The following is a 25,986-nucleotide window of genomic DNA, read 5'->3' on the forward strand; positions in this document are numbered from 1 at the left end:
CCACTTCCTTTTGTTTCTACTTCAGTCAAGCATCTTAATTACAGTGTTGTCTAACACAGTGAGGCATCAGAGTGGAATTTCTCAGCAATGGTACCACAACAACAGATGCCTCTAAGGCCCATATTTGTAGCAAGAAAGGACAATCATTGCCTCCTGTTTATACAGTCACAGACACTGTTAAAATAAAAATCAGACTAGGATTTTCTAAAATACTTCAAGATCTTTGGATGATTAGGTGGAAAGGGACCTGGGGGTACTGGTTGACAGTAGGCTTAATATGAGCCAGCAGTATGCCCGGGTGGCCAAGAAGGCCAATGGCATCCTGGCCAGGATCAGGAATAGTGTGGCCAGCAGGAGCAGGGAAGTCACTCTGCCCTGCTACTCAGCACTGGTTAGGTCACACCTTGAGTACTGTGTCCAGCTCTGGGCCCCTCAATTCAAGATGTTGAGATGCTGGAATGTGTCCAGCAAAGGGCAACAAAGCTGGTGAGGGGTCTGGAACACAAGCCCTAAGAGGAGTGGCTGAGGGAGCTGGGGTTGTTTAGCGTGGAGAAGAGGAAGCTCAGGGGAGACCTTATTGCCATCTATGACTTCCTGAAGGGTGGCTGTAGCCAGACAGGGGTTGGTCTCTTCTCCCAGGCAACCAGTGACAGAACAAGAGGCCACAGTATCAAGCTGTGTAGGGGGAAGTTTAGGCTTGATCTTAGAAAGAAGTGATTGCCCATTGGAATGGGCTGCCCAGGGAGGTGGTGGGGTCGATGGAGGTGTTTAAGAAAAGACTGGATGTGGCATTTAGTGCCATGGTCTAGTTGATTAGTTAGAGTTAGGTGATTGGTTGGACTTGATGATCTTGGAGGTCTCTTCCAACCTGGCAGATTCTGTGATTAAAACAGTCACCATTATTAAATACACAAGGCATCTGCAAATGAGTCTTTGTATTTTCACTGCAGCACTTCCTCCATAATGATAAGACAAGGGATCTCTCAAAGGAGAGCAGAAGCTATCTGCTAGGGTCATTACAATTATGCAAGCTGCTCATTATATGGTACTGAGAAATTATTCTGAACAGTTTCAGGGTTTAAAATGTGAAAAATATGGTGAGAAGTTCAGGCAGGAATGAAACCAAATCTCAAAAATTTTCTCAACTTTCCAAAGGCTTTTAGCTCTTAACTTGAATTAAGTCTAAATTTTCATGGTTAATTTTATTGTTGCTCTCCCCCATCTTCCAATTTTTTACAGACAGGATATAAAGCCTGAATCTGGATCAAGAATTTTGCGATCTCTCAGTCATGAGGAAATGAAGAGGAAAACCTATGTAACCTGCAGAGTAAACCTAAGTAACTCTAAAAAGCAGCATGCAAGAGAAGAGACATCCCAGCACAGCAGGAAAAAACCTCATCTGGCAGCTTCTTTGATACTGATACTGTACTAACTTAGAAACATTTAGGAATATGCAGTCCTCATAGAATGTATATATTGTGTAAACTAAGAATCATTAACTCTGTAAACAATAAGAAATTCTAACTGTGGGCTTCAGAAAGAGTTAAGAACAACAAACTGGTTTAGGCTGACTCTACCGTCCATATATCAGACAGCCTAGAAAGCATGTGCAAAGAAGTTCAGCTAAAGGCCACAGGGAGGAAGAGGATGGACACCCCAAACGACCACCAGAGGACCCCCACAGCACATAATGAGCATGCATGGAGATTTACATATGTATTGAATTGCATGAACTACTATGAATACGCTGATCACTTCTTAGAAAAATGATTATGTATGAGATGTTAGCAGATATTCTCTGAATTTCAGGTGGAGCTAACCCCTATGTATCTGGCACCAAAACGAAGAAATGCCTGATTCCTCACACCTCATTGCTCTTAGGGAGCTTTCTGGCCAAATTAAATAACAATATCATACGTCCTATGGCAGCAAAAATTACCGCCCCTTCTCCTGAAAGGTCTTTGACTATGTACATATGGTAAAGACTGGTTTTGATCATGGTTCAGACACCAAATGCAAACAGTAAGTGTGGCCTGACTTGTGGTAGAGATTTTTTCTGCTTCGTGCCATCAAGATAAAGTTAAGGTGACAAAACAATAATTAATTTTGAAATTGTATAAAGCTAACTGCTAAGTGATATATATGTGCATATAAGTACAGACACTACTGATAACAGTAGAACACCATTCTTGCTCATAATCTGCCCACAGGGCCAGCAGCACTGACAAAAAAAATATAGCTGCAACAGCAGAGGGCAAGCTCTGGCTCAAAGTATGTTCTTATATCCCATTTATTATCCCCTCACTGGTCCAACAACTATTATTAGGGTAAAGTGAAACAGGAGAGTCCTAGGAGAGCACTGTAAACAGCTAATGTGGTATTAGAAAGAACTGTAGGAACAGTTATGAACAGCAGGTAATCGACAAAACCAAAACCCAGCCACCCACACAGAGCAAACATCAATTTTCACAATCAATAGATATTGGGTTAGCTTTGAGCATAAATCCTGAACTGCAATTTAAAAAAGAAAATATTTTCTTTTATCTTTTTTTCAGTTATGTATAATTGGTGAGTACACAGAGTAACTCGAAGTTGCCTTCATGTCTCAGGTTTTCATGCAAAATTTTGGTAGCAAAGGAATACATTTCATTTGGAGTTCTCATACAATAGCAGACTACAGCAGTTGTTGGAAGTCCTAGTGTACAAACCAGAAGACATACAAATATTCTCTCATCAGCAGTTTTTGTGAAGTAACTAACAAATTGGTACAACAATTTCAACATTTGCTGTTGCAAATTTGCCAGAAGATTAATTGATATTCCTTATCACCATGTATCACAAGCACATACACTTCTACACTTTTTCCCTAGGTTGTGGGAGCTATGGAGACTAAAGTAATGAAAGCATCGGGCTGAATTTGACAAAGGTGAACCCAGCATCCAAAATGCAGAAAAAGAACAGTAATAAAGACTGGAAACACTGCAATGCATCATTTGTTACAGGTAAGGCTAACAAACAAAAAGCAGATTTTCACCATCTTGCTAAACATCATTGTATGCATCTTTCTGGTTATTTCAAGTGGGAGATACAGCAAAGGTATATCAATGATTAGCATGTTATAGTCAATTTCTTCAAAACAGAATGAAAGATAGGGTCTAGCCAACTTTATTTTGTGCTTTTGCTCACTAGTTGCTTGAAAGATCAAAGACCAGAGAAAATTCTTGCATTTAGGGATTATTTTGTAGTTTGTGAGTGTAGCAGTAATGAATTGTTATTAAAACTAATTTAATTATTAATAAGCCAGAAACAAGCTACATCAAGCATCACTAACAGCCTGAAATACTTAAAGTACACTTAAAGTAAGTGTAGGGTTTTTTCCTTTTTATTTTGCATTAAAAATTAGGGATTAGAAATCATATTAAAAAGCAGACACTGTAGCGAAATTATTTTTCTCTCTAGGTCACACCTGTAAAGCAGAAAACCCGCAAATATGTCTGCTAGAACATGCACTTAAAATAAACATAGCTTTCAGTTATTCAGGCATGCCTGTTTGCATTAGGGTCATATCTTGAAATAGAAAGCTGTATTTCGTTGGGCCTCACACTGCAGAGAGCAGAATTTCAGAGACAGAAAACTTGTGTGAAGGTAACAGGCCAGAGGTAGTACGAAGCTCACAACTCACCTGTCTCATATACAGCAGCTTCCCTCTGGTGGATAGCATGACCTTCTACCATTTTCCCCACAGAAAACAGTAAGTGTGAGCATTTAAATCTAGACTGAGCTGAGAGCCTCAGCCTTTAGGAGAGCAGTACCATTGATTAAGACAAGATAATTTATTATAGGTTAATAGGTGCCTGTATTAGTCGTAACATTTTCCTCTAGTTTTTCTGTCTGAAGTTCACTACAGTCATGATGATGCATTTATTGCACCTTTTTGACCATAAAGGTTTGAAGTAAGAGTTCTGGTGTATTTAATCATCTCAGGTGGAGCAATAAACAGAACAGAGGAAGAAAGATGAAGAACAACAGCAACAAAAAGTTTTAAGAGTCAACAAGTTATATCATAAATTTTCTTATGCAGCATGAGATTTAGATGAAAACACAATGCTTTCGTTCTTATTTATGATTTGTTCTGACGCTCTCCCCAGCCACAAAAAAATTACATAAATCTAAAAATAAACACAGCAACAGAAAGAATAGATTTACCTCTAGGCTGAAATGTTTGTACTCTGGATGAACAATCACAACAGTATCCACAGCATCCACAAAACATATCATCCAGATGAACAACATATTTGACAGTGAAGGGAAGTGCAGGGAAGAAAAGGACCTGTGTGCAGGAGATGCAAGGCAGAACAAGGCAACCGGAGGCCAACGGGGAGTGGACAGCTGTCCAGGCAGGTGGCAATGGCCGGCCCATCTGCTCTCCTCACAGGGAGGACAAAGCTTTTCCTTACAACCATCCCCATGCAAAAAACTGCGGCCTTCCCTCAGCTTGGGCCTCTTGCCTTCAGTAGTCATCCCAGCCAGCAGCATCCCATCCCATGGCAACAGGCAGGAGCAGTGGGGCTATGGAGGTGAAAAATGGTGCTTGTAGATGCCAGTAGACGCTGTAGCAACCCACACACAACAGAGGCATGACGACAGTAAAGAGTTACTCGGTGTGTCCTTACCTGCTAATGCAGGACAGCTCTACTGCCCGCCTCTGCCGCCACAAGATGGATGCCTCCTCAGGGAGCCCATGCCCCAGCACTGAGGGAGATGAGCTGCCCCTCTCCTCACAGGCACTTTCCCAGCTCCAAAGCCCTCTCACTGCACCCTATCTTCACTCTAGCAGAGGCGTCCTTTCAGAGGGGCAGCAAGAGGGGATCCCTCCTAGGTACGGGCTCCTGTCTCCAGCTACCACTCCCCTGTTCCCACAGCCTCAAAAGGCAGCACCTCTCCACACCGGGCGCAGCGCCTCGCCTCTCCAGCAGCCCCAGCTCATTTTTCACCGCAAGCACAGGTGTTGCTGAGCATACGTCACCCCCACACTTATCTATCCTTATTAGTAAAAGGCTTTTCTTTGATTTGTATATGCCTAAGCATCATTCATACAGGCAGGTATAGAATAAGGCCATCACTCTTGGAGACTTTCTGTCAGGTTACTTTGCCAAGCGGTACAGAAGCACTTCTTTTAAAGGGACAGCACAAATCAAGGTAAAGAAGCTATGCTGGTATACTGTAGAGCTGCATCTTAAATCCCTCTAGCTCCTGGAAAGAATTTCCTCAGTTCTAGTTTAGAACTGCAGAAATATGGAATGTTTGTAACCTTTTTATTTCACCATAGCAATCCTTTAGCTGGTAAGTCTGCTACCAGAGTTTTGTTTTTTGACTTCAGACTTTACCTGTTTCTTCGGCGTCCTGTTTTCTGGGACTAGATGAAATCCCCGTGCCTGCTCACTCATGTATTACAGCTTCAAAACATTTAGATAAAATACAGGAAAAATTATGAACTTGGTAGGGGTTCAGAGAAGAGAGCTTAAGTAGCAACATATTGGGATACTAAATACTAGGAAATTAATCTAAGAGTCATTAGATATCACAAAGATGAGTACCTACTGGAATGAGAAAAGCAGTAGAACACTTACCATACGTGTAAGAAATATATGTACTTTTGGTCATAGTAATAGGAAAAGTCCCACATAAATCAAATCTACCTTAATAAGTACATAAAGCATGTATCTTTCAAAAGTTTTAAATCTCAACAGCAGATAAATCACTATTCACAGAATGTCAACCATCACAAAGTGTATAATTAATTATATTCCTAGAAAATGGTATGAGGAGAGAAATCTGCAAAGGAAAAAGAGCAAACAGAAAAGGCAGAAAGGTGGCAGCTGCAAGTGGAGAAGAGGAGGAATGAACAAGTACAGAAACTGAAAAAGACCAACAGAAAAAAATGGTAAAAGTGAACGCAGATCTGGAAAAGAAGCACAGATATGTGTGGTTAGTGAAGATAATGTTCTCCTTTGAGAAGGCAACATTTGACTAGAATGATGTAACAGAACTACTGTAGTCTTTGCTTTTTGTCAGTCAAGCATATGCATCCAAACCTACCCATGTTCCAGCATGAAGAAACATATATACAACAAAGCACCTTCTAATATAATAGAAGACTAATAACACGTAAGACTCTGAAAGAGCCAGCAAATTGATCCAGTACCCCCAGACAAATTCCAATTGAGATGCTACAAGCTGCAGATCTTTTAATCTGAAATGTGCTTACATAATGATCCACCTTTTAGCAGCATATTACATTTTTCCTAAGTATAGTACTGCATGCCTAATAATTTAATTTCATTTAAAAACCCCACAAAAAAAACTAAAAATTTTCATTCATCATTACTCTGAATTCTGAACCTGTTCTAAAAATCATGATTTTCCAACACTTTCAAGAAAAATCAGTAGACAGTGAGTCAGTCATTAAAAAATTTATCTTTCCAACTGATTTTATATAGCTTACAAGTGACTTCACAATTTCCACAGCACCAAATCTACTACTGAGCTTTTTCCCTGGCAAAAGCCTCATAATGGTTACAGTTTTGTGGTTATAGATGTTTTGTAGCAATGTAAGTTATTCCTTAATAACAGAAGAATTTTATACTACCAAAAAAATATTGCACTAAGAGCATTTTTGTTGTTTACCTCTGCTGACACAGCTTTAGGAAAAAAAACAACCAAACCAAACAAAAAACACACAAGCAAATAAACAAAGAAATGAAACCACCACCACCACCAAACACAAAAAGAACCAACACCAAAACCAAACACGAAGCCAACAGATACATAAAGCAAATCTCTGGGAAACCCATCAGTATCAGACACAAGTTCTGGAATAATATAATTATCACAACTCACCTTTTGAAATGCTCTGCCTTCAGAAAACAACACATTTGGACACCACCTTATTGCTTTGCTTCTATGCTTGTTAAGAATGGTATTTACTGGGGAAAAGAGCTACCTTCTTGGGTGATTTTGAAGAGCTGCAGCTTATCTAGAAATGACTGAACACTTTGGAGGTTATCATGTTGTCATGGGCATTTGTAAGAACCACGTTATTAGAAGTAACATATGTTAAACAGAGTGGTTGAAAATAAAGGACAAATCTTATAAAGCACTTTTTGATATTAGGACCATGCCTTGCTGAACTTTATTTCATGAAAAGCAAGAAGCAATTCAAAGCAAACTGATGAACTGAGAACCTGGAATTCTCAGTAAAGCAGACTTGACTGTCCTTAACTTCCTGTTCCCAAAATAAGTGTCTTTCTTGGCTTCATGAACCACTTTAATTTTCTTTAATGCTCCTTGCAGTGTGAATTCTGTAAAAATAGCTCATTTTGATCACCATTCCATTTACATCTATATCTTAGTGAAAGATTTCCATTGCCTCCTTGCTTGTTGTATAGCCCAGGTTCTTGTTCTTGGTTTGTGTTGTTTCACATAGGTGCATTCCAGTTTTTCCTGTCAGCTCTTGTTCTCTGAAATCTCCTAGCTGTCCCTGTGCTCTCCTTCATCCCTTGTCTCAATGTATTTATATAAATCACATACCCATATACTACACGCTTCTTGTCCTGAAAATCACACATGTAAAATTATAATGTAGCTTTTTGCCCCTTTACAGATAGCATGAATGAGACAGGTGGGGTTTTGTTTGTTTTTCGTAGTACTAAATTGCAGAAGCTACCAGACATATACCAACTATCACTAACCAGTACCATGTTTTAATTTCTCTCTCCTTCGGCAATCTGCTTAGCTTTTTGGGCTAGAACCCACTCTTCTTCTAGCAAGAATGTTCAGCAAATCCAAGGGTGCTACAACAACTAATAATTTACATTTTAGTTTACAGAAGCAGAAGCCAGAAGAGCGGAGGCACCAGGAGGAAGAGGTGGTAAGAAAGTTACTATTAAAGAAAGCAGTACAGTATTTGTCAAGCATTTGTCAGCAGCAGGAAGATGATCACAGAAATCTTCTGAAATTCCAGAAGAAGAGACAGGTAGAGGAACAGGTGGTCTAGAGAAAGGCTCATGTTTATGTATCTGCAGATCATTAATCTGAATGGATGATTTCTGGTAAAGACAGACTTAAGCTCGTGCATCTGCCATGGAACTCCAGCGACACTAAGTCCCAAACGTGCAGTACCTCAGCTGTTCCTCCTCTATTAAATACATATGGTAACAATAGGCTTTTCTTCCACAGTCTCTGCAGCATGAAGAACAGAAATTCAAGGGCCTAGCTACAATGCAACTATGGAAGATACTAGTAATAGCAACATTCATCCTACATCTGTTAATTTCTTGGTGCTTTCAGTATATATCCTACCAGGAAAGCCTGAGTCCCAGTAGCTAGAGAGTTTAAAAAAAAACAACCAAGATACTCTAATTCTAACAAATACTTGCAGAGGAAGGCTTGAAAACCTAAATGCCAAGAAGAGTTTGTTTTTATTTTTTTAATTCCAGTTCCAGACAAAGTTGTGTTTGAGACAATATGAAATATTTGTAATGTCAGTATTTTCTAACGGATTAAAAAAAAAATTTCCCAAATAGGAAGTATGTGAGCAACTAATAGTTGTTAGTGATCTATTTCCAAAAGGCAGAAAAATGGAGACAGAAAGAAGCAATGTGGTTAGAGGAGAAAGGCCAGCAAGTGGTAGAGATAGCAGAATGCCTGGAGTATGAAAGAAGCTGGAATGGGAGGCTGAGGACATGAAGAAAGAGGAAGATGGTAAAGTTCTCTGTATGGTGTTTCAGAAGCTGACCTTCACTTAAAAAAACAAACAAAAACCCTGAAGAGCAATAATTCAAAAGTGCATAGACAATATGAGCTCGTTGACTAAAGATATTTTAGTATGGTATTCTTAAAACCAATTTCCTTTCGAGTGGGAAGAGTTGATAACTAACTCACAATTGTAGTGCTTCTAAAACAATAGACAGAATTTGTGGTAGACCATGTTTTAGCATTATTTGTCATCTTAACTGAAGGCTAAATCTTGCCAACATTTACACATTTACTGTAAAAAAAAATAATTTTGTGAAACTAATGATCATGTAGATGTATTTATACTTTATATGAAATCCTTTAAACACATCAGCTTTAAAAATCTGTGGACATCAGTAATTTTGTGAAAAGCTTATCAATACAGCCTGTATATGCCACCATAGTGAACATTAAATAATTTCACAAGTAGAAATAAAGCAAGGATTAAGCTTCCACCTTCCTCTGCATTAAACTAACTCAGTGAAGATGATTTCATTCTTTCATGACCATATTTTTTTTTAAAAAGTGATAATAATCAGCCGTCAACAGCTGAAGTCAGTTCTTTCAATATGCAAGTAAGCATGTGATGGAGAACAAATCACAAAAGGAAAAACAATTTTTCTGGTTTTCTCCAATATGTGAAGGCCAATCTGACTTCCAGTCAAAGCTATGAGTGGTTCAGAAATTCTACTCTAGACCACCCTTTCAGAAAAAAAAAAAATCTTTGAGAAATTTAGTTCTTGCAGACAAAGAAAATTCAAGTCTGTCTACTACTTAAATTCTGGTTTTATTTCAATGTACAACTCCCAAGAATGAACTTCCTTTAAACTGGTATTTCTGCATCTATGTAGCATGTGTGTCTTCTCATTCTACATGAAGGTCTCTATTAATCTTTGAGGCAGAGTAGTTCTCCTGTTATTACAGTTCCATCCATTTATATCAGTACAGATATTGCTTTAGACCAGCAGCTCTGCTAAGGCACTGAGGCTTCACAAGTTGAGAAAGAGGTCAGATCAGTTTGTCACTGGTACTATCCCCACTCTATTGAGACAGTTTTTAGGACAAGGTTACACAATAGGAGCTTTGAGCTTCATCCTACTGAAACTGCATTCTGCAGGAAACCCTCCTCCAGTCTCAAGAGAACTGCATGCAGTGCTTCAGCTAGAAGCCTGATACAAATGAACATATAAGACTTAAGAGTGAATAGAAAAAAAAGCAAAGAAAGCTGGTGCAGCAACTAGAGTACTAGCATAAAACCCAGGGGAACTGGACTCTTCTCAGCTCCACTTCAGGCTTCCACAGTGACCCAAGTAAAATCCTGTCCCCTGTGACTCAGTTCCTAATTTCCAGAAGACGGATAGTGAAAATTTGTCTACTAATAAGAGCATTACACAAATTTCAGTTAGAAGATGATCTGACAATAATCACAAGGCTGTTTTATTTCCGGTATTCTGAATCAGATATATTTAGTACTTTATAAAAGTGATTGCAGACAAGTGCAAAGAAGCCATGTTGTTCCACATCACAGCAGTAATTCCTCTTCCCCCCAGGAATTACATAGAATGCTTCAAGAAAATCCCATATTCTGACATTTTGTAAACATAAGTTTTAATATTAAAAAAACTGCTTAGTGCAATTATGTGTACAAAAGTTTTAAGAAACAAGTCACTAACCACAAGCATTAAAGAAAATGTATTTTTAATTTTATGGCAAGTGTCATAAAAACTAATAATTAAAAATCTCCAATTTTTGAAAGTGTGCCAGCATTAAAATGTGTCTTTAAATGAGACGGCATTAATAGTGAACTTGATTTATCATACCAAAGCAGGAACAAGCCCCGTTTATATCTGCTGAAAGACTGAAGCAGGAAGAGTGCAAAAACTTTCTTTCCCCATAACATTGCTCATAACCTCCCACATGGGCTTTCACATCCAGTACCATGTTCTCAAACATGCAACTAACTAGAACATGACATGGACCTTCATAATGATGCATGAAAATTATCCTGACACTTGGACACTTGCATGTCATCCACTATAGAGAGATTATTTAATGGTACCATGATCATATGAAATGTAGACATTAAAAATAATCTTTGTATTTCCTTCAAAGTCGCATTTTTCAGTTTACCTTCTATGCACGAAGATGTATGTAACTGCATGTGAATATTCTCAAACAAGTAAAGAAACAGCTAGTAATCTCAAGTAGTCACCTGCAAACCAAACAGATCAAGAATTTGACTAGGTCAAATACAAAAAAATGTAGATTTGGTGGGTGTTAGGTTTTCCTGTTGTTTTGGGGGTTTTGTTTGTTTTGGTTTGTGGTTTTTAAATTATTTATTTAAAATGAGGTATATTTACACAACACATTTATTTTCTGGCTTCAACACATATTTACTGGAAAAGCACAGCCTAACTGTAACTCTCAAAGGTTTTGCTTGTTTCCAAATATTTGAAAAGAAAATGCAAGTTGTTTATAAAATTGTTTTTCTTGTTTATTTTAAATGAAGCTGGTACAGACAATGTCCATTCAAAACCCACGTCCCAGGCCAAAAGATACAAACAAGAGTGTCTAAGTAAACCAATTGCCTGTGCACATTCTCGCATGAATACCTGTGTGTTTTAATTGCTAAATGAGGTTAAAATGCTCTTCTGGCAAGACTTAAGAATCATTGGGGTTTTCAATTTCATGTCTTCAGCAAAGCCATCTCTGGAGCAAGGTACAGATGACAACAGTTCTAGCTTTTCCATTTCCAACTTGGTAATCTTCTTTGTAGGGCCATCAGCACAATTTAAGCAAAATAGCTCTGAGTTAGGGATACACATTTCTCCAGTTTAGTTCTCTGAAAACTTCATCTCGCACTGAAAGTTATAGTCCAGGAGTGAAACAGTCACACATCAAAACTTCAGGGCAGATATGGAAGTCATTAAGAACACTCGCCCACCCAGCAGATCTTACAGCCTTCGTGCCTGAAATGCACGAACTTAGTGAACATACAAATGCATGTGTGTACATATATTTCTAGAGGGGAGGGCAGAAGGGAAGAGGGAAGCAAGGCTGCAGCTGGATCACAAAAGTTCAGCACAATTAAAACAGAAACAATAATGTATAATGAGCACGAGAATTCAAAATATCAGACGCTTGAAAATAAAACTCCCAGAGATGGGGTGCCAGTTTCAATTCAGTGTTGAACACCACATTACAAAAGAACTATTATTTAAAAATAAAAAAGGATTAAGGGGGAAGAAAACAAACAGAAGGATCTAAACTGTTGAGTGACCCCCCGTCTGTTCCTGATAAACTTCAATCACATCTTCCTCCTCCATCCCCAGCTGTGAGAACAGAGAAAAACAGCATATAATTGTTATAAATCTAGTGTACTGAATTCACAGCAGGTCCTACACAAGTCATACAATGGTTTATTCCTCTGTTCCATTCTAATTCATCAAAGGGATGAAAAAAATTAGTCTATGATACTATGACTTCAGTCAAAGCTAATGTCTCAGTGACGTCTAAATCCACTTGTGGAGCAGCACGCACCAGCCTGGAAGTTGCTAGTAACACCCTTCTCTAAATTCCTTCTTCAGCAACAGATGCAGGGGAACATAAGCAACACACCAGTGAATGCACACAGCTGTACAGCCACGTGAATTATGTACAGCCCCCAACTGGCTCGCAATACAGGTAAGACCTACAGCTTGCAATTCAAAGCCTGTTTACAATGGTTCTCTCAGAGAGAGTAAGCTACTCAATTTCATAACACACGTTTGTTTGATTTTTCAGAAGGTCATTATTATATAACAGTGTTTCTTCCTGCTTTGCCATAACAATTGGCGGAAGTCACTGGACAGGAAAAGTACCTGTTTTCTGTTTATTTACACTCTAATCTAATAAATGTGAAATAAATATATATTTATTCCAAAGTCACACTGAAATTCTAACTCAACAAGTAGGAAGTTTCCCTAGTTTCTTTTTTCTCTGGCAAGCATCTGACTACACCATCTTTTCTAAGGCAACATTACACATGGAGGTCAAATCAGTTTCTTTCTGAACTGCATGTCAGCCTTATTAAAGATTCTAGTTAGATGGACTACATTTGACTAAAAAGTCAGGTTGACCAAAATGTTTGCTATATTTAAGAAACATCTTCAGTTTGGTTAACATTCTAGCAGAACAGAAAAACTAACCTATTTGGTACTTACTTTCTCCAGTGAACTATGTACCACTCTTTCTAGAAAGAAACTCACCTCCTTGGGGGTATGATTATCAGTAATTCTCTGACCCTCGAAGAGGAACCTGAGTGAATTCATTGGAACACCCTAAAAGCAAACCAAAAGAAAACAAAAAAGAGATGTTCAAGGAAAAAAAACCCCAAACTTATTAAGACTATTGATTTACCAAAAAACCGCACCATTTTTAATAAAAACACTTTCTTTTTTGACTTTCATGTGTTAGTTCCTGTTACACAGAGAGCCCAGCTATTCTGTTGCAATCGGATGGACTACAAAGTAACTCATAGAGAACCATGGTGCAAGTAACTATGAAGAGACATTCAGAGTAAAGAACAGCTCTTCCCACTGTTCTAACAATCCCTCTGGGAAGAAACATTCACAGTCCCTTTATGGGAGAAAAGCCTACTCTACACCAAGAACTTCATTGACTGCTGATGGAGGAAATTACAGACGCTCCTGAATTCAGCCCAGGAGATAAAGCTGTGTTCATTCAAGCAATTATTTATTTCTTAATAAAAAAAATAAAAATTGCAAACACATGCATTTTAATCAGTCAGTAGGATTGCTGCATGAATTGTTACAAAGATACCATTTTAGAACTTCAAGTTTTTCAAATTAATCATAATTTAAATCACTTGGATTTGGCTACAAACATATCTGGTGTTCGATCTTTTCTTTCCTCCTGCTCCAGAAGGGTAACAAACAAAAATCCACAAACAAAACAAACAAACAAGCCAACATTGTACAAAAAAGAATACTCAATTGGCAAGTTCAACTTGTCGCAAGGTATTAAGAAAAGCACTATTTCTTAGAATCTCCTGAAGTGAACTCCAACATGGTTATTCAAGAAAAGGCCACACAAGGCATCCGTCCCCAAAGCTGGGGGTAAACTAGGCCAGGGCTTCCGGAAATAGCAGCACTGAACCACAGTATCTGCCATAGAATCTGGAAGTGAAGATATATTTTTTTGTTCTGTAACAGCAGTTAATATTTATCCACATCCACAACTAATGTTGCACATTTAACATAGAGCGTAAATCTATTACCACATTAATGACTGTAACAGTGCCCAAGGCTGCTCTTATCTGCTACAGCTTCAGGGGAATTACACTTGGAGACAGGAGGGAAATTTTACAATAACGATGCATTCCTCAGCATTAAAAAATGTGAACATCTATGCCTTCTGAGCAGCCACTATGTGTTTTCAAACAGTAATTTTAACTTACTACAAAATTCACAACTTTTTTAACTAGAAATACCTTCACTCCTCAAAAGGAATGAGGGGATTAATTATTTTTGTACTGTCAGATATCTCCTGTCCCACTGGTAATCAGAATCATAAAACCATTTTGGTTGGAAAAGACCTCTAAGGTGATCAAGTCCAACCATCAACTCAGAAGTACCATGATCACTAGACCATGCCCCCAACTGCCATGCCCACACGTTTTCTGAACACCTCCAAGGACGGTGACTCCACCACACCCCTAGGCAGCCTGTTCCAATACTTGACCATTCTTTCAGTAAATAAATTTTTCCTAATATCCAATCTAAAGCTCCCCTGGTGCGACTTGAGGCCATTTCCTCTCATCCTCTTGCTAGTCGCTTGGGAGAAGAGACTAGCACCCACCTCACTACAACCTCCCTTCAGATAGTTGCAGACAGCAATAAGGTCTCCCCTCAGCCTCCTATTCTCCAGACCAAACAATCCTACTTCTCTCAGCCACTCCTCATAAGACTTTTTGTCCAGACTCATCACTAACTTCATTGACCTTCTCTAGACATGCTCTAGCGAGTCAGTGTCCTTCTTGTACTGAGAGACCCAAGTCAGGCAGAAGCTTGACTGTCTTAACAAATATCTTTATTTGAAATGTGATAAAAGTAAAGCTGAAGTGTTTGGCTTTTACATTTTCTTTCAAAGACAGAGTGCCACTATTTCACAAACCTGTCTTTGACAGTATGATTCTTTGAGTTTCTTGAGGTGTGTTGTCATTTTCACCTTGAAGTGAATTTCACTGCTGTCCTAAGAATAGAAAAGAAAAAAGTTACTCTCCTTGTAACTGCTTACTTTATGCTAATTTTAAGACTTCAGTTGAGAGAAACTTATGTAAAACTAAGATGGAAAATAGTTGAACTGTCACCATGTGTACCTTGGTGCATCATAACATGAACTTCCAGGATGATTTATCAGTCACTAAATTCATCATGCCCTTCCACAGGAAGCTCTGTTTTAAAACAGATGGCATGTTATAGCCTCAGGCTCAGGATGGTTTAAATTTAAAAGCACTAAACCCATATATGATTCAGTCTGCGCTTCCATCTTTTCCCAGCTGATATACTTATGAAATACACGCATACATACACAGGGGACTTCTGCTCCAAGATTCCAAAAGAGACAAGTTAAAGCTTGCACTTCAAAATACATATGAAATCTCATTCAGTTAATTATCCAGAAGTTAGGATACAGGCACACTTTGCAACACAACACTAACCTCAGGAGAAATCTTAGGTCTCATTATTCTAGTTCTTCCTACCAGCCGTAAGATATAAGTAACTACAATTGTCAAAACGGCTGCAGATAAAACAGAGGTTCTGTGTAAAAAGCAAGTGGGTCACGTTTAGTTTTTGACTGTGTTCTCATGACTGTTAGTTAAACCAGCAACAGGTCAGCCAGTTTGTGTTAGTTAGTTGGTCAATAGCACACCAGCAAACAATACTGAGTTAAGTCATATGAACTAGAGGTTCTTTGCACAGAAGGATTTCTGTTCAAGAAGAATTTTGACATTCACATTCCAGCACAGCTTGAATTCAGCTTTATAACCCAACATTCATATCTAACAACATGCCACAGAACAAAATCCCCTTCATAACCCTGTCCATGAAAGTTATCTGATAGTGTACTGCATGAACTCTGAAGACCTGAATTTATCAATTTTGCCATAATTTTATCCATATCCTTGAATAAATTAATCTCTCAATGCATCTGGTCCCCTGCTTGCAGATGGGGATCACAGGGACCCAGTCTTGAGTTATAAGGATAAAACACTCAAACTTTTAAAAATAACCGCACCAGAAAACATACTAATACACGCTATCGGCAATTAGCGAGTAGTTTACAACAGGGAAAGATTGACATAAAAAAGAGGAAAGTATCAGCTTTCATTTATTCAGTTCTACAATTAAAAAAAAAAACAAAAACAACAAAAAACTCTACCAAGTATCACAAATAATTGTTTAAAAACTCACCTGCCCAATGACTTTGAGTTTAATGTATTCTCCTTCCTTCTTGTCTCCTAAGTCCTCAGCTGAAGGTTTTGCTTCCTGCAAGAAACACATTTTAAAAAACCTGATCAGTTCAACATTTCATTATTTTCATTGGGCAGTATGAGTATGGTATCCCCCAATTACATTAAATCAGACTATTCAAAGCATCTTATTTCTTCCTGTGTGTGAAAACAGTAGAAACGGTATTATGAAAAGTTGTCTATCTACCTGTGAAAAGTTTAATTATCACAGAAAAGAAACACTGTGAAGAACACAAGAGATGAGAGAAGGATCACTTGGATGTAGACAACGAATGCAAAAATAAGACGTATTATTTTCATGCCACTAATTCCTATCCAACAGGATGCAAAAAAGAAATGCAGGAACTGTACTAAGAGGCTCAGATATTTGACAGAAGAAAGGACATCAAGGAGAGTAAGCAGAAAGCACATCAGTGTGAAGACTGAACCACACAAGTATTTTTTCAGTCCACTGCATCACCAGTAGTCACTACTTTCAAAAAGATAGTCAGTCACCTTCTTTTCTACAAGGAAACATCAAGCAACTACCTCCTCCTATGTTTGTTTTAAGGCCTTAGCTCTTAAAAGTTCTTACTAGTTGCAGTTCTAAGAACTACAGCACTGTGTATCTTTCTAGAATAAGAATTAATCATAAAACCAAGTTTGATTCAAAAACTTGAGCAACAGAACTTATCAAAACGATTTAAGTGTTATGCTCTATAAGACACATATTAAGGATATCTAAGTTTTCATGTTAGCTGCTGATAAATAGGACAAGAGAGATCAGATATTAATAACCCCATCCCTTGCCTGTCACTACATATCCTGGACCAAGCCTTTAGTTACCTTCCACTGCAGCACAACGGGGTTTTACACAGGGAACTACCTCATCCAGATAGTGCTTAATGACGAAATCTTCTCAAGTAGTAAGAAACAAGGATACCCTGCTAATCACATTTCAATTTTCCTTTCGTACTTTATTGCTTTTACACAGTAGGCAAAACAAACTAAATAAGTGCAAGTGCCTACTACAAACATTTTCCCAGCCCTAAAGGGACTTTTTACTAAGTATGTAGAAATATCCCTTCTGCGGCTGGACTGGAACTTTAGGATCAAGCACCAAAAGCATACAAGCCTTTTCTATAAAGTCCATCCAGATAGGTTTTTTTTATCTCCAGATTAAAATGGCAGACAAGCCTTTTCAAGTTTTTTTTTTCCTTTTTTTTTTTCCCCTAAAGAAGTTAAATATCCACAACTTGTTGGAATACTGTAGGTTCAGAGAAAGGCAGGGGAAAAGTCTGCAAACACCTACCCTACCTGTACTAGTCCTGGTTTGGATGAAAAAGAGAGAATCATAGAATGGTCTGGGTTGGAAGCAACCTCCAAAGGTCATCTAGTCCAACCCCCTTCTGCAGTAAGCAGGGGCATCCTCACCTAGATCAGGTTGCCCAGAGCCCTGCTGAGCACCTTGAATATCTCCTGAACTACCTCCCTGGGCAACTTGTTCCAGTGTCTTTGTATCAGTTTGACTCATTACCTCAAACCAGACCCATTCAGTCTCTGTGCTGATGGAAAAACCCTCTATGAACCAGAGCCTACCTGGTTTGAATATTTTAAAAAATAAAAATTACCCGCCTGGGCTACTGATTCATGACTTTTCAAGCTCAAGCCCAAAAACCGACTCCAAACTTTGAAAAAATGAAAAATTTACCCTTAGGTCTCCAAGCAAGTCACTTTTTAAGTGTGAAAGAAGTCTTATCTGGTAATACAGGCATAGCAACTGTGCTGCCCACCACATTTTTTCCTTTCAACATATGTGAACTCTAACCTCATGCACTATTTTCAGGAATAAAAGTATGCTGTTTTCCACTCCTGACTAAAAACAAGAATCTGCAACTTGTTCTAGTAACTTGCAGAAACAGCATTTTTGTTGTCCATACTAACTTCTAGGAATCAACAAGAGATTCAGATCTATATGGATCTGAAGTCTGTAACTTGAAAACTATCTCTTGTTTTGCTGCCAATGGAAGCATTTATAAAGAACACCCTGTCCCTCTACATGATGTTTCAGGTCAGTCACTGTCTTCGTCTACTTTGCGTAAGAACCAAACTGCACAGCAGCATATTAAGGCAGCAGCAGAGCCATTTGTGGTAGCTTATACAGTTCTGTGCATTGTAACAGATCTACCTACTTAGCTTTGCAAAACAGGTCATCCTGTGCAAGGTATGACAAATCATCATTGCTACTACGACAGTGCCTCTGGCCAATATAAGCGGAAAGTAATGATTCATAAGATGCTTGATTCCTACCCGTGGGGAAACAGGGCTCTAGTACTAAAAATTAATAGAGGAAGCAGCAAACAGCAGAAAAAGTAGATGGAATTAGCAGACCTGAAACTGAAACATACTTCTTTAAAGTCCTATAAAGAGAGCTGTAATTTCAGTAAAAGAGAAATAACATCAAATCAATGTTGACGTGAACAATTGAAGCTTAAAAAAAGAGCAAATTATTTTAAATTAGAACACAAGATCCAACAAGTCTGAAATATCTCCCTGCATTGTCAGTGAACTATACCGCTATTCAATGACAAATGGTAAAGCCAACACAGAAACAATAACAAAGAAAGAAAGGAGATTGCAAAGTCACTAAACTGGAAGCCTCCTTTTACAAAACCCTGGATCTGCAAGCAAGCCTCCAGACCTACTTGTAATGTGAAAAGCACTGGTTTTTAGGGTATCTCATGAAGCATTATAAAGAAACCCAAAAGACTACCATACAAACAAATGGTAAAGCCAACACAGAAACAATAACAAAGAAAGAAAGGAGATTGCAAAGTCACTAAACTGGAAGCCTCCTTTTACAAAACCCTGGATCTGCAAGCAAGCCTCCAGACCTACTTGTAATGTGAAAAGCACTGGTTTTTAGGGTATCTCATGAAGCATTATAAAGAAACCCAAAAGACTACCATACAAACAGACCAAGTCCTATCTCTTCATTAGATGCTTAAAGCTTTATGGCCTTCTTCCCATAGTTTCTCCATAGTTTGTCTAAGCACAAAATAAGGCTCCTAGTACTGTTTCACTTTTATTTATCAACACTAAATTCATGACTTTAAAAAGCACACAAAGTTTCTTGGATAAATCACAGCAGTATTGCTATTGCAACTAATGAAATTACAAAATAAACATTGTAAGGCAGTATACTGCAAGTTTCCTTCTCCAGTTTTCTGAAGTGCTCAAACTTCAGTGTCCAAAACTGAAAAAAACGAAACAAAACCAAAACTCCACCCTTACACTCAACATACTTGATATAATCTTTACAAAATAAAATAAGATCATCCCTCACCCCACAAATTACTAGAGTAATAGAACTACAACACATCTTAATGCAGCAAATAAACGCTCACATTTGTTATCAGAGGAAAAATGCATACAAACTATAGCATCCCTGCCCATGGCAGGGGGGTTGGAACTAGATGATCCTTGTGATCCCTTCCAACCCTGACTGATTCTATGACTCTTCATTAGCAGTACATGAACGGAAAAAAACGCCAACACGTAGATTCAACTAAAGCAAAAACAGCCTCAGACTGTTGAAGGGAAGGAAAAATCAATTCTTTTTTGTTTCTACTGAGATCCTACCAAGCAGCCATATTTGTTTGAAGTCTACCCTTTTTGGAAATATCTTTACTTATCATAAAAGTTAATTTGCTATTGGTAATAAAGTAACTAAATAAGTATGCTTCTTTATTTATACTAAAAAGACATTCATGACCATTTTTACCTAAGGAAAGCTGCTATGTACTAAAACATGTCTTAGTTCCCAATTACATCAAGCTACACAGAAGGTCACATAAAGATCAGTCTACAAAATCTAGTTTAGAATTAACTTTTTTTTTTAATGCAGCTGCTTTCATGTATTTTACTACACAGGAAACATGTCCTAATAGGTGTCAGCAATAGCTGTGCTCCCAGCTGCACTCTCACAGACAGAGATAGGCAGCAGCACCATTTTCACCCATAAAGTTGCATTGGGCTTGAAACTCGGGGGAGAGAAGATCACCAATGCACACAGCAACGTTTTCTATTTAGGAGTTAAAATGTATCAAGGCTCTTCCTCAAATCAGACACAGAATCTACTAATTTTAGTTTTGTCTTTTAATTTCCTGGCTGGGACTACTATTCTTGACTCCACAGCACTGCAAGAAACATTTGTAGATACTTGACATTGATATTTTCGAAGTCAAATCGTCCTCACAAAGTTAGAAAACACTGCCATATGAAGGCAATATGAAAAAACAAAGCAAAACACAAAATCGGAATGCTGTTTTAACTTTCTACCAGCAGGTCACAGCCTGAAGCAAGAGTTGTAAGCAAATGACTGTATACATGCCACGGCAAGCAAGTCAGGAACTTTTGGAATAAGTAACTTAAGTCCCTGGTTTGAGAAGTCAGAATTGATAAGAACATAACGATGTACCAGGATTGAAGGCAGGAACGAGTCTTTGTGAAGGACAGGCGTTTAATACAGGTACGCAACGCTCAGATAAGTCTGCGCTTTCCCCCCCTCCTTTTGCATTCCTAGGACAAATACAGGACCTGGCAGGACTAGCGTAACCCGCACAAAGCCTGCTCCGGGGCAAGAGCATCCTACCACACATCTGGGACATGGAAAATTAAAGGAGCCAATAGCTGTGGAACACGGCTTATCGCTCACTGTACTCCCAGGTTTCCAGGGCCGGGGCTGCCCGGGCATCTATCCTGGCCCGGAGGCCCATGAAGCTATCCCTGCTTTGGCCAGGCAGCAGTCCTGGTCTCCGAATAGCCCCCAGCTAGAGCACTCCCCAGTGCTCCGCAGGAAATACTTTTAGCGAAGGGAAAGGGGGATTAGAGCACGGAGGGGGAGGGGGAGCTGTTTGTCGAGGTCAGAGATTGGCGCGCATACACACGCACCCCCTGAGGACAAGATCTTTACACTGCCTCACTGGCGGTCGCGGCTCCACGCACAGAGCGCAGGATGGGACTGGGGCTGCCCCGCAGCAGCAGGTCGGAGCCCTCAAACAGCTCCTCCCGCGCCCCCGCGGCTGCGGGGCCTGCCGACACCACCCACCGTGCCATCTCCCCGCGCCCGGTGGCAGCTCGCCCCGGGATCGGCGACCTGTCGGGGCCGGTGGCGCTCGTACCTGGTCAGACATGGCTCGGCCCCGTTGCGTGCGGCAGGCTCGGCTGGGCCGCTGCAGGCACTCCGCTCCTTTCTCTGCCCGCAGCGCAAACACAGGCCGCGGCGCGGGCGTGATTTCCTGTGCGCCTGAGCTCACTTCCTGCCCGCCGGCTCCTCCCAGCCTCTTGAGGGACCCCGCTGCAGCCAGCTCCCTCGGACCGCCTGGGTCCCCAGCGCAAAAAACCCAGGGGCTTGCTTCCCTGGCCTCACCCGCAGCGGCCCGGCCCTGGGCAGACGCGGGAAAAGCTAGTGCCGCGGCAGCAGGGATCGCAGCTCTCCTCAGGTCCACGGCCAGGCCCTGCGTCTGCGAGCCCAGGCTACCTCCAAAGGCCCAGATGCAGAAAGGCACCTAATGGCCTTTCCCGAAGATTAAAAAAAACCAGGTGTTTTTATAAACTCCGCTAGTTGTAGGCTGCCTAACGACTAAGTATGAGTCTGGACTGCCATACTGTCCCGCTCTAGAGAAGCTATGCAAAGTCATGTAACCCTTTCAACAAAAGCAGATTTTGCAACAAAAATCACTTTAATTACCCATGTCAAAACTTCTTAAAAGACTCCTGTATGGCATGACTGCTAGACCAAGTGCACACTTAGAGCTAAGTGGCCAGTAAGGAGAGACAATCACATGTGAGGACTGTGACACTACATAAAATACATGCCTCAACAGAAGTCTGCATCATTAAAACATTATTATCTGGATTTTTAACTTTTCTCATCACCTTTGCAGAAGGGTAGGAAGTCTCTCCTGACAGAGCACATTGGTCAACACAATGTTCTGCATACCTTGTTACTTTTTCCTCTGTATGTTTTTCTACTACTGATCATCAGAAAACATTGTTATTTGGAGATTTTCTAGTAACTCTCCAGTCTGCATAATGCCACCATTCACAAGCTTCTAAGAGAAGAAAGAGCAACGGAGAGACATGAGGATGATTAGCGGACTTGAGCATCTCCCCTGTGAAGAGAGACTGAGATCCCTGGGGCTGTTTAGTCTTGAGAAGAAAAGATTGAGAGGGGATCTGATCAATGTGTATAAATATCTGAGGGGTGGGTGTCAAGTGGAGGGGGCCAAGCTCTTTTTGGTGGTGCACACTAATAACAAAACAACAGGTTCAAGCTTGAACATAGAAGATTTCACATCAACATGAGGAGAAACTTCTTTACAGTGAAGGTGACAGAGCTCTGGAACAGGCTGCCCAAGGGGGTTGTGGAATCTCCTTCTCTGGAGACTTTCAAAACCCAGCTGGATGCATTCCTGTGTGGACTACTCTAAGTGATCCTGCTTTGGCAGGGGGTTTGGACCCAATGATCTCTTGAGGTCCCTTCCAACTTCTAATGTACTGTGATACTGTGAAGCCTGCCAGTGCATCCAGAGCTTCTAAATAACCCATGGTGCTCAAGATGCCCTTGCCCTGGGCGTTACAAACATAACTATACTAAGGGATGCACTTTCACTAAGCAGTGAAACAATGCAGTATCTAGACTCGTGGGTATTAGTTTTAATCACAAATCATAATTTTAAAAACAATTCAGAATTAACAGGGGAGAAAAATATAGACAAAAACAAAACAGAGCTATACAGGCCTGCAGGATTAAGATGACCTTTCTTAGGCAAGTCCTAGTAATCAGGAAAGCCAAATATGTTCATACTATGCCAGGCTTACAGTAAGAGCTCATTATGAGCTTAATAACACTACACAAAACGCCAAAATAAGCACAACACTAACAGAAAATAACAAATACTTTGTCCTAAGCTTCATTGCTATTCACAAATGAAAACAGCTTTAAGAGCATGTAGAATAGGCTTATGGCAAGAAGGCTAAAGTCTCATACTCTGGCATGAAACCTGAGTGCAATGTTTAATTTTACCAATTTTTCTATGCAGTGTTATAATAAAAGCTATCACTCACATTAGTCAGAACGTAGTTACTTATCCCCTTATACAGCAATAAAGGCAGTGTTAAATCATGCACATTTGCATACAAACTAAGTAACAGTAGGTGGGTACTCTTTACTACCTTCTTACTCACTTGATTATGGACATTGTTACCTCTTCAAGATACATGATGCATTCACACAGCATCTGCAAAGCTAGTTTCTGTTCAGCCCATGAGAACTATGGAAAAATATCAGAAAAACTTTTCTTTGACTGTCCAAACTCAACACAGCATACTTAAAACATTGCAACAGAAAGATAATTTTAAAAGATTAAATACACCTACACAAGCCTCTTCCCACAAAGCCCGGTCATCCTTGTTCTGCAGCCACCATCAAGGCTACTTACCCTAATAACCTCATTTAATTCTCAAGTGTTTTGTAACTTCCCATTTGCAACCAATCTCAGTCACCTAATATCAATAAAGTTCACCTCTGTTCCTTCAAACTTCTGCTAACTTCTCCAAATCTGTGTATATGGTTTAGGAGTCATGAGCTGTTAGTGGTTTTCTTAAAACTATTGTCTCATGGTCTGTGCAAAGCCTCCTCAGTGCATCAAAAATGAATTTCTTATAGAAATGGACTTTGACTTAAAAACAATCTGTAATTTTGTAATGCCAACATAATTGCTTAAGGGCAAACAGGATGAATTTGGAACATTAAGAAGAGTGTGTCCAGCAGGTCAAGGGAAGTTCTCCTTTCCCTTTACTTTGCTCTGGTGAGGCCACATCTGGATTATTGTGTCCAGTTCTGAGCTCCCCAGTTCAAGAGAAGCAGGGAACTACTGAAAAGAATGCAGCAGAAGACAGCAAAAATGGAGACTGGACCATTTTTCTTACAAGAAGCTGAGAGACCTGGGGTTCTTTAGCCTGGAAATGAGGAGAGGAGATCTTAAAAATGATTAAAAGTATCTAGAGGGTAGAAGTCATGAGGATGGGGCTGGGCTCTTTTCAGTGGTGCCCAGTGATACCACATGGGACAACAGGTACAAGTGAAACAGGAGGTTTCACTTGAACCTAAGGAAAAAGTTCGAATGTGGAAAAACATGGGCACAAACTGCCCAGAGAAGTCATGGGATCTTCTCTGGAGACTTATAAACCCCACCCAGACATGTTCCTGTGTAACCTGATCTAGGCAAACCTGCTTTAGCAAGGGAGTTGGACTAGTTGATATCCAGAGGTCTCTTCCAGCCCCTACCATTCTGTGATTCTGTGAACACAGTGTCCTAAATGAGAAAATAAAGTAACATTTACTGTTAAATTTGCTCTTCACAATAGTACTACTCCCCCTGAGCCTGCAGCACCAGAATCAGTACTTTAAAACTAAGGGGAACACAGAAATTCTGTTCCTAGATGAACATAACTTTTCTGGCAACAATACCATTTGTGGATCTTAAAAAAAGTTACATTACCTAAAGCACCGAAGTTTTTTCTTAAGAATTATGTGAAACCCCAAATTTCTGTACTGGCTTTCCAACATATTCCTTATTTGAGAAGCAGAAGAGGAAACAAAGGTATGCTGACACATATAGATGATTGTATAAAATGCAGCAATGTACTTCTGGTATTAATCAAGCCCAAGTGATGCTTGGAGCCTTTCTTCCTGCGGGCACAAAAAACTCTGCTTCTCAAATAGTGGAAATTTATCAGGCCATGGATTGGTACTTTTTGCCTAGTACTCTGCTAGCTAGCATGCAGCTTTTCAGATATTCCATCAGGGCCCGGGTCCGGATGCGTAAGTAGGTCAGAGCATCAGTGTGCACAAAGACGCTTTTTGCGCAAACCGAAACCAGTAGGTGGCACAAACGGACATCTTTCGACGCCTCCGGCCTCTGCCTTCCCTCGGACAGAAGCAGCCTGCATCTCGGAGATGCTGCAGCAGCATGGGGAAATAAGCAGCCTTTAAAATGTTCTAAATGCAAATAAATTAGCTCTTCTCTGTCAGAAAACTAGACCTTTTAAGTGCACATAACTGAACTGAGTCGCAACAAATTCTTTACAAAAAAGAATGGTATCCATGGAAACATTTGCAGGCAAGACCCTGGGTACAAGCCCAAGAAGTGAGACCAGAGCAAGTAAACGGAAACCACCTTGGTGCATCAAGAGGGCCGGTAGCGCTGGCTTAACCCTAGCACTGTAAGACGGGCTGAATGCTGCACCCCACCACAGCTTGAAGTCACCAAAGGGGCCACTAACTCAAAGCTGCTTTTAATATTCACTCGGGAAACAAAGAGTACCAATATCGGCACCCAAGTCCTCGAGCATGCACCTATTTCTAGGCACAGCAGCTGTCCCCACCAACAGTGAAGGCACACGCTGGGTCCGAGAGGCGCTGGGCAACGGTCTGCTGCTCTCGAGGAGACAGAAGCAAAAGAACGGCTGCCGTGGGCACAATACTCAGCGGCCAGCCCAGCACATAACACAGGTGGGCTACCATCTGAACGCTTACAGGGAGATTTTTACGCCAAGAGGCTCGATCCCCACCATTGCAACAGGACAGAGCCCAAGGGACGGCAGCAGAG

General features: G+C 40.0%; 1 protein-coding gene across 3 annotated transcripts; it reads right to left on the reverse strand.

The window, feature by feature from the left end:
- Positions 1-11,225: 11,225 nt before the first annotated feature.
- On the reverse strand, positions 11,226-21,582 carry SUMO1 (small ubiquitin like modifier 1). 3 transcript variants are annotated; one of them, XM_054381032.1, is made up of 5 exons: positions 21,493-21,582; positions 16,272-16,346; positions 14,971-15,048; positions 13,044-13,115; positions 11,226-12,128 (listed from the first exon to the last, which is right to left on the reverse strand). In XM_054381032.1, exons 1-5 carry the CDS (start codon positions 21,502-21,504, stop codon positions 12,060-12,062), a joined length of 306 nt encoding a protein of 101 aa, XP_054237007.1. In that variant the 5' UTR covers positions 21,505-21,582; the 3' UTR covers positions 11,226-12,059. The 3 variants fall into 3 exon arrangements, with proteins under 3 accessions (XP_054237007.1, XP_054237008.1, XP_054237009.1); XM_054381033.1 differs by lacking the exon at positions 13,044-13,115; XM_054381034.1 differs by lacking the exon at positions 16,272-16,346 and having other exon boundaries at positions 21,493-21,504.
- Between the last annotated feature and the right edge of the window lie 4,404 nt (positions 21,583-25,986).

Source organism: Indicator indicator, chromosome 5 (assembly GCF_027791375.1).
Source record: "Indicator indicator isolate 239-I01 chromosome 5, UM_Iind_1.1, whole genome shotgun sequence".
NCBI lineage: Eukaryota > Metazoa > Chordata > Aves > Piciformes > Indicatoridae > Indicator > Indicator indicator.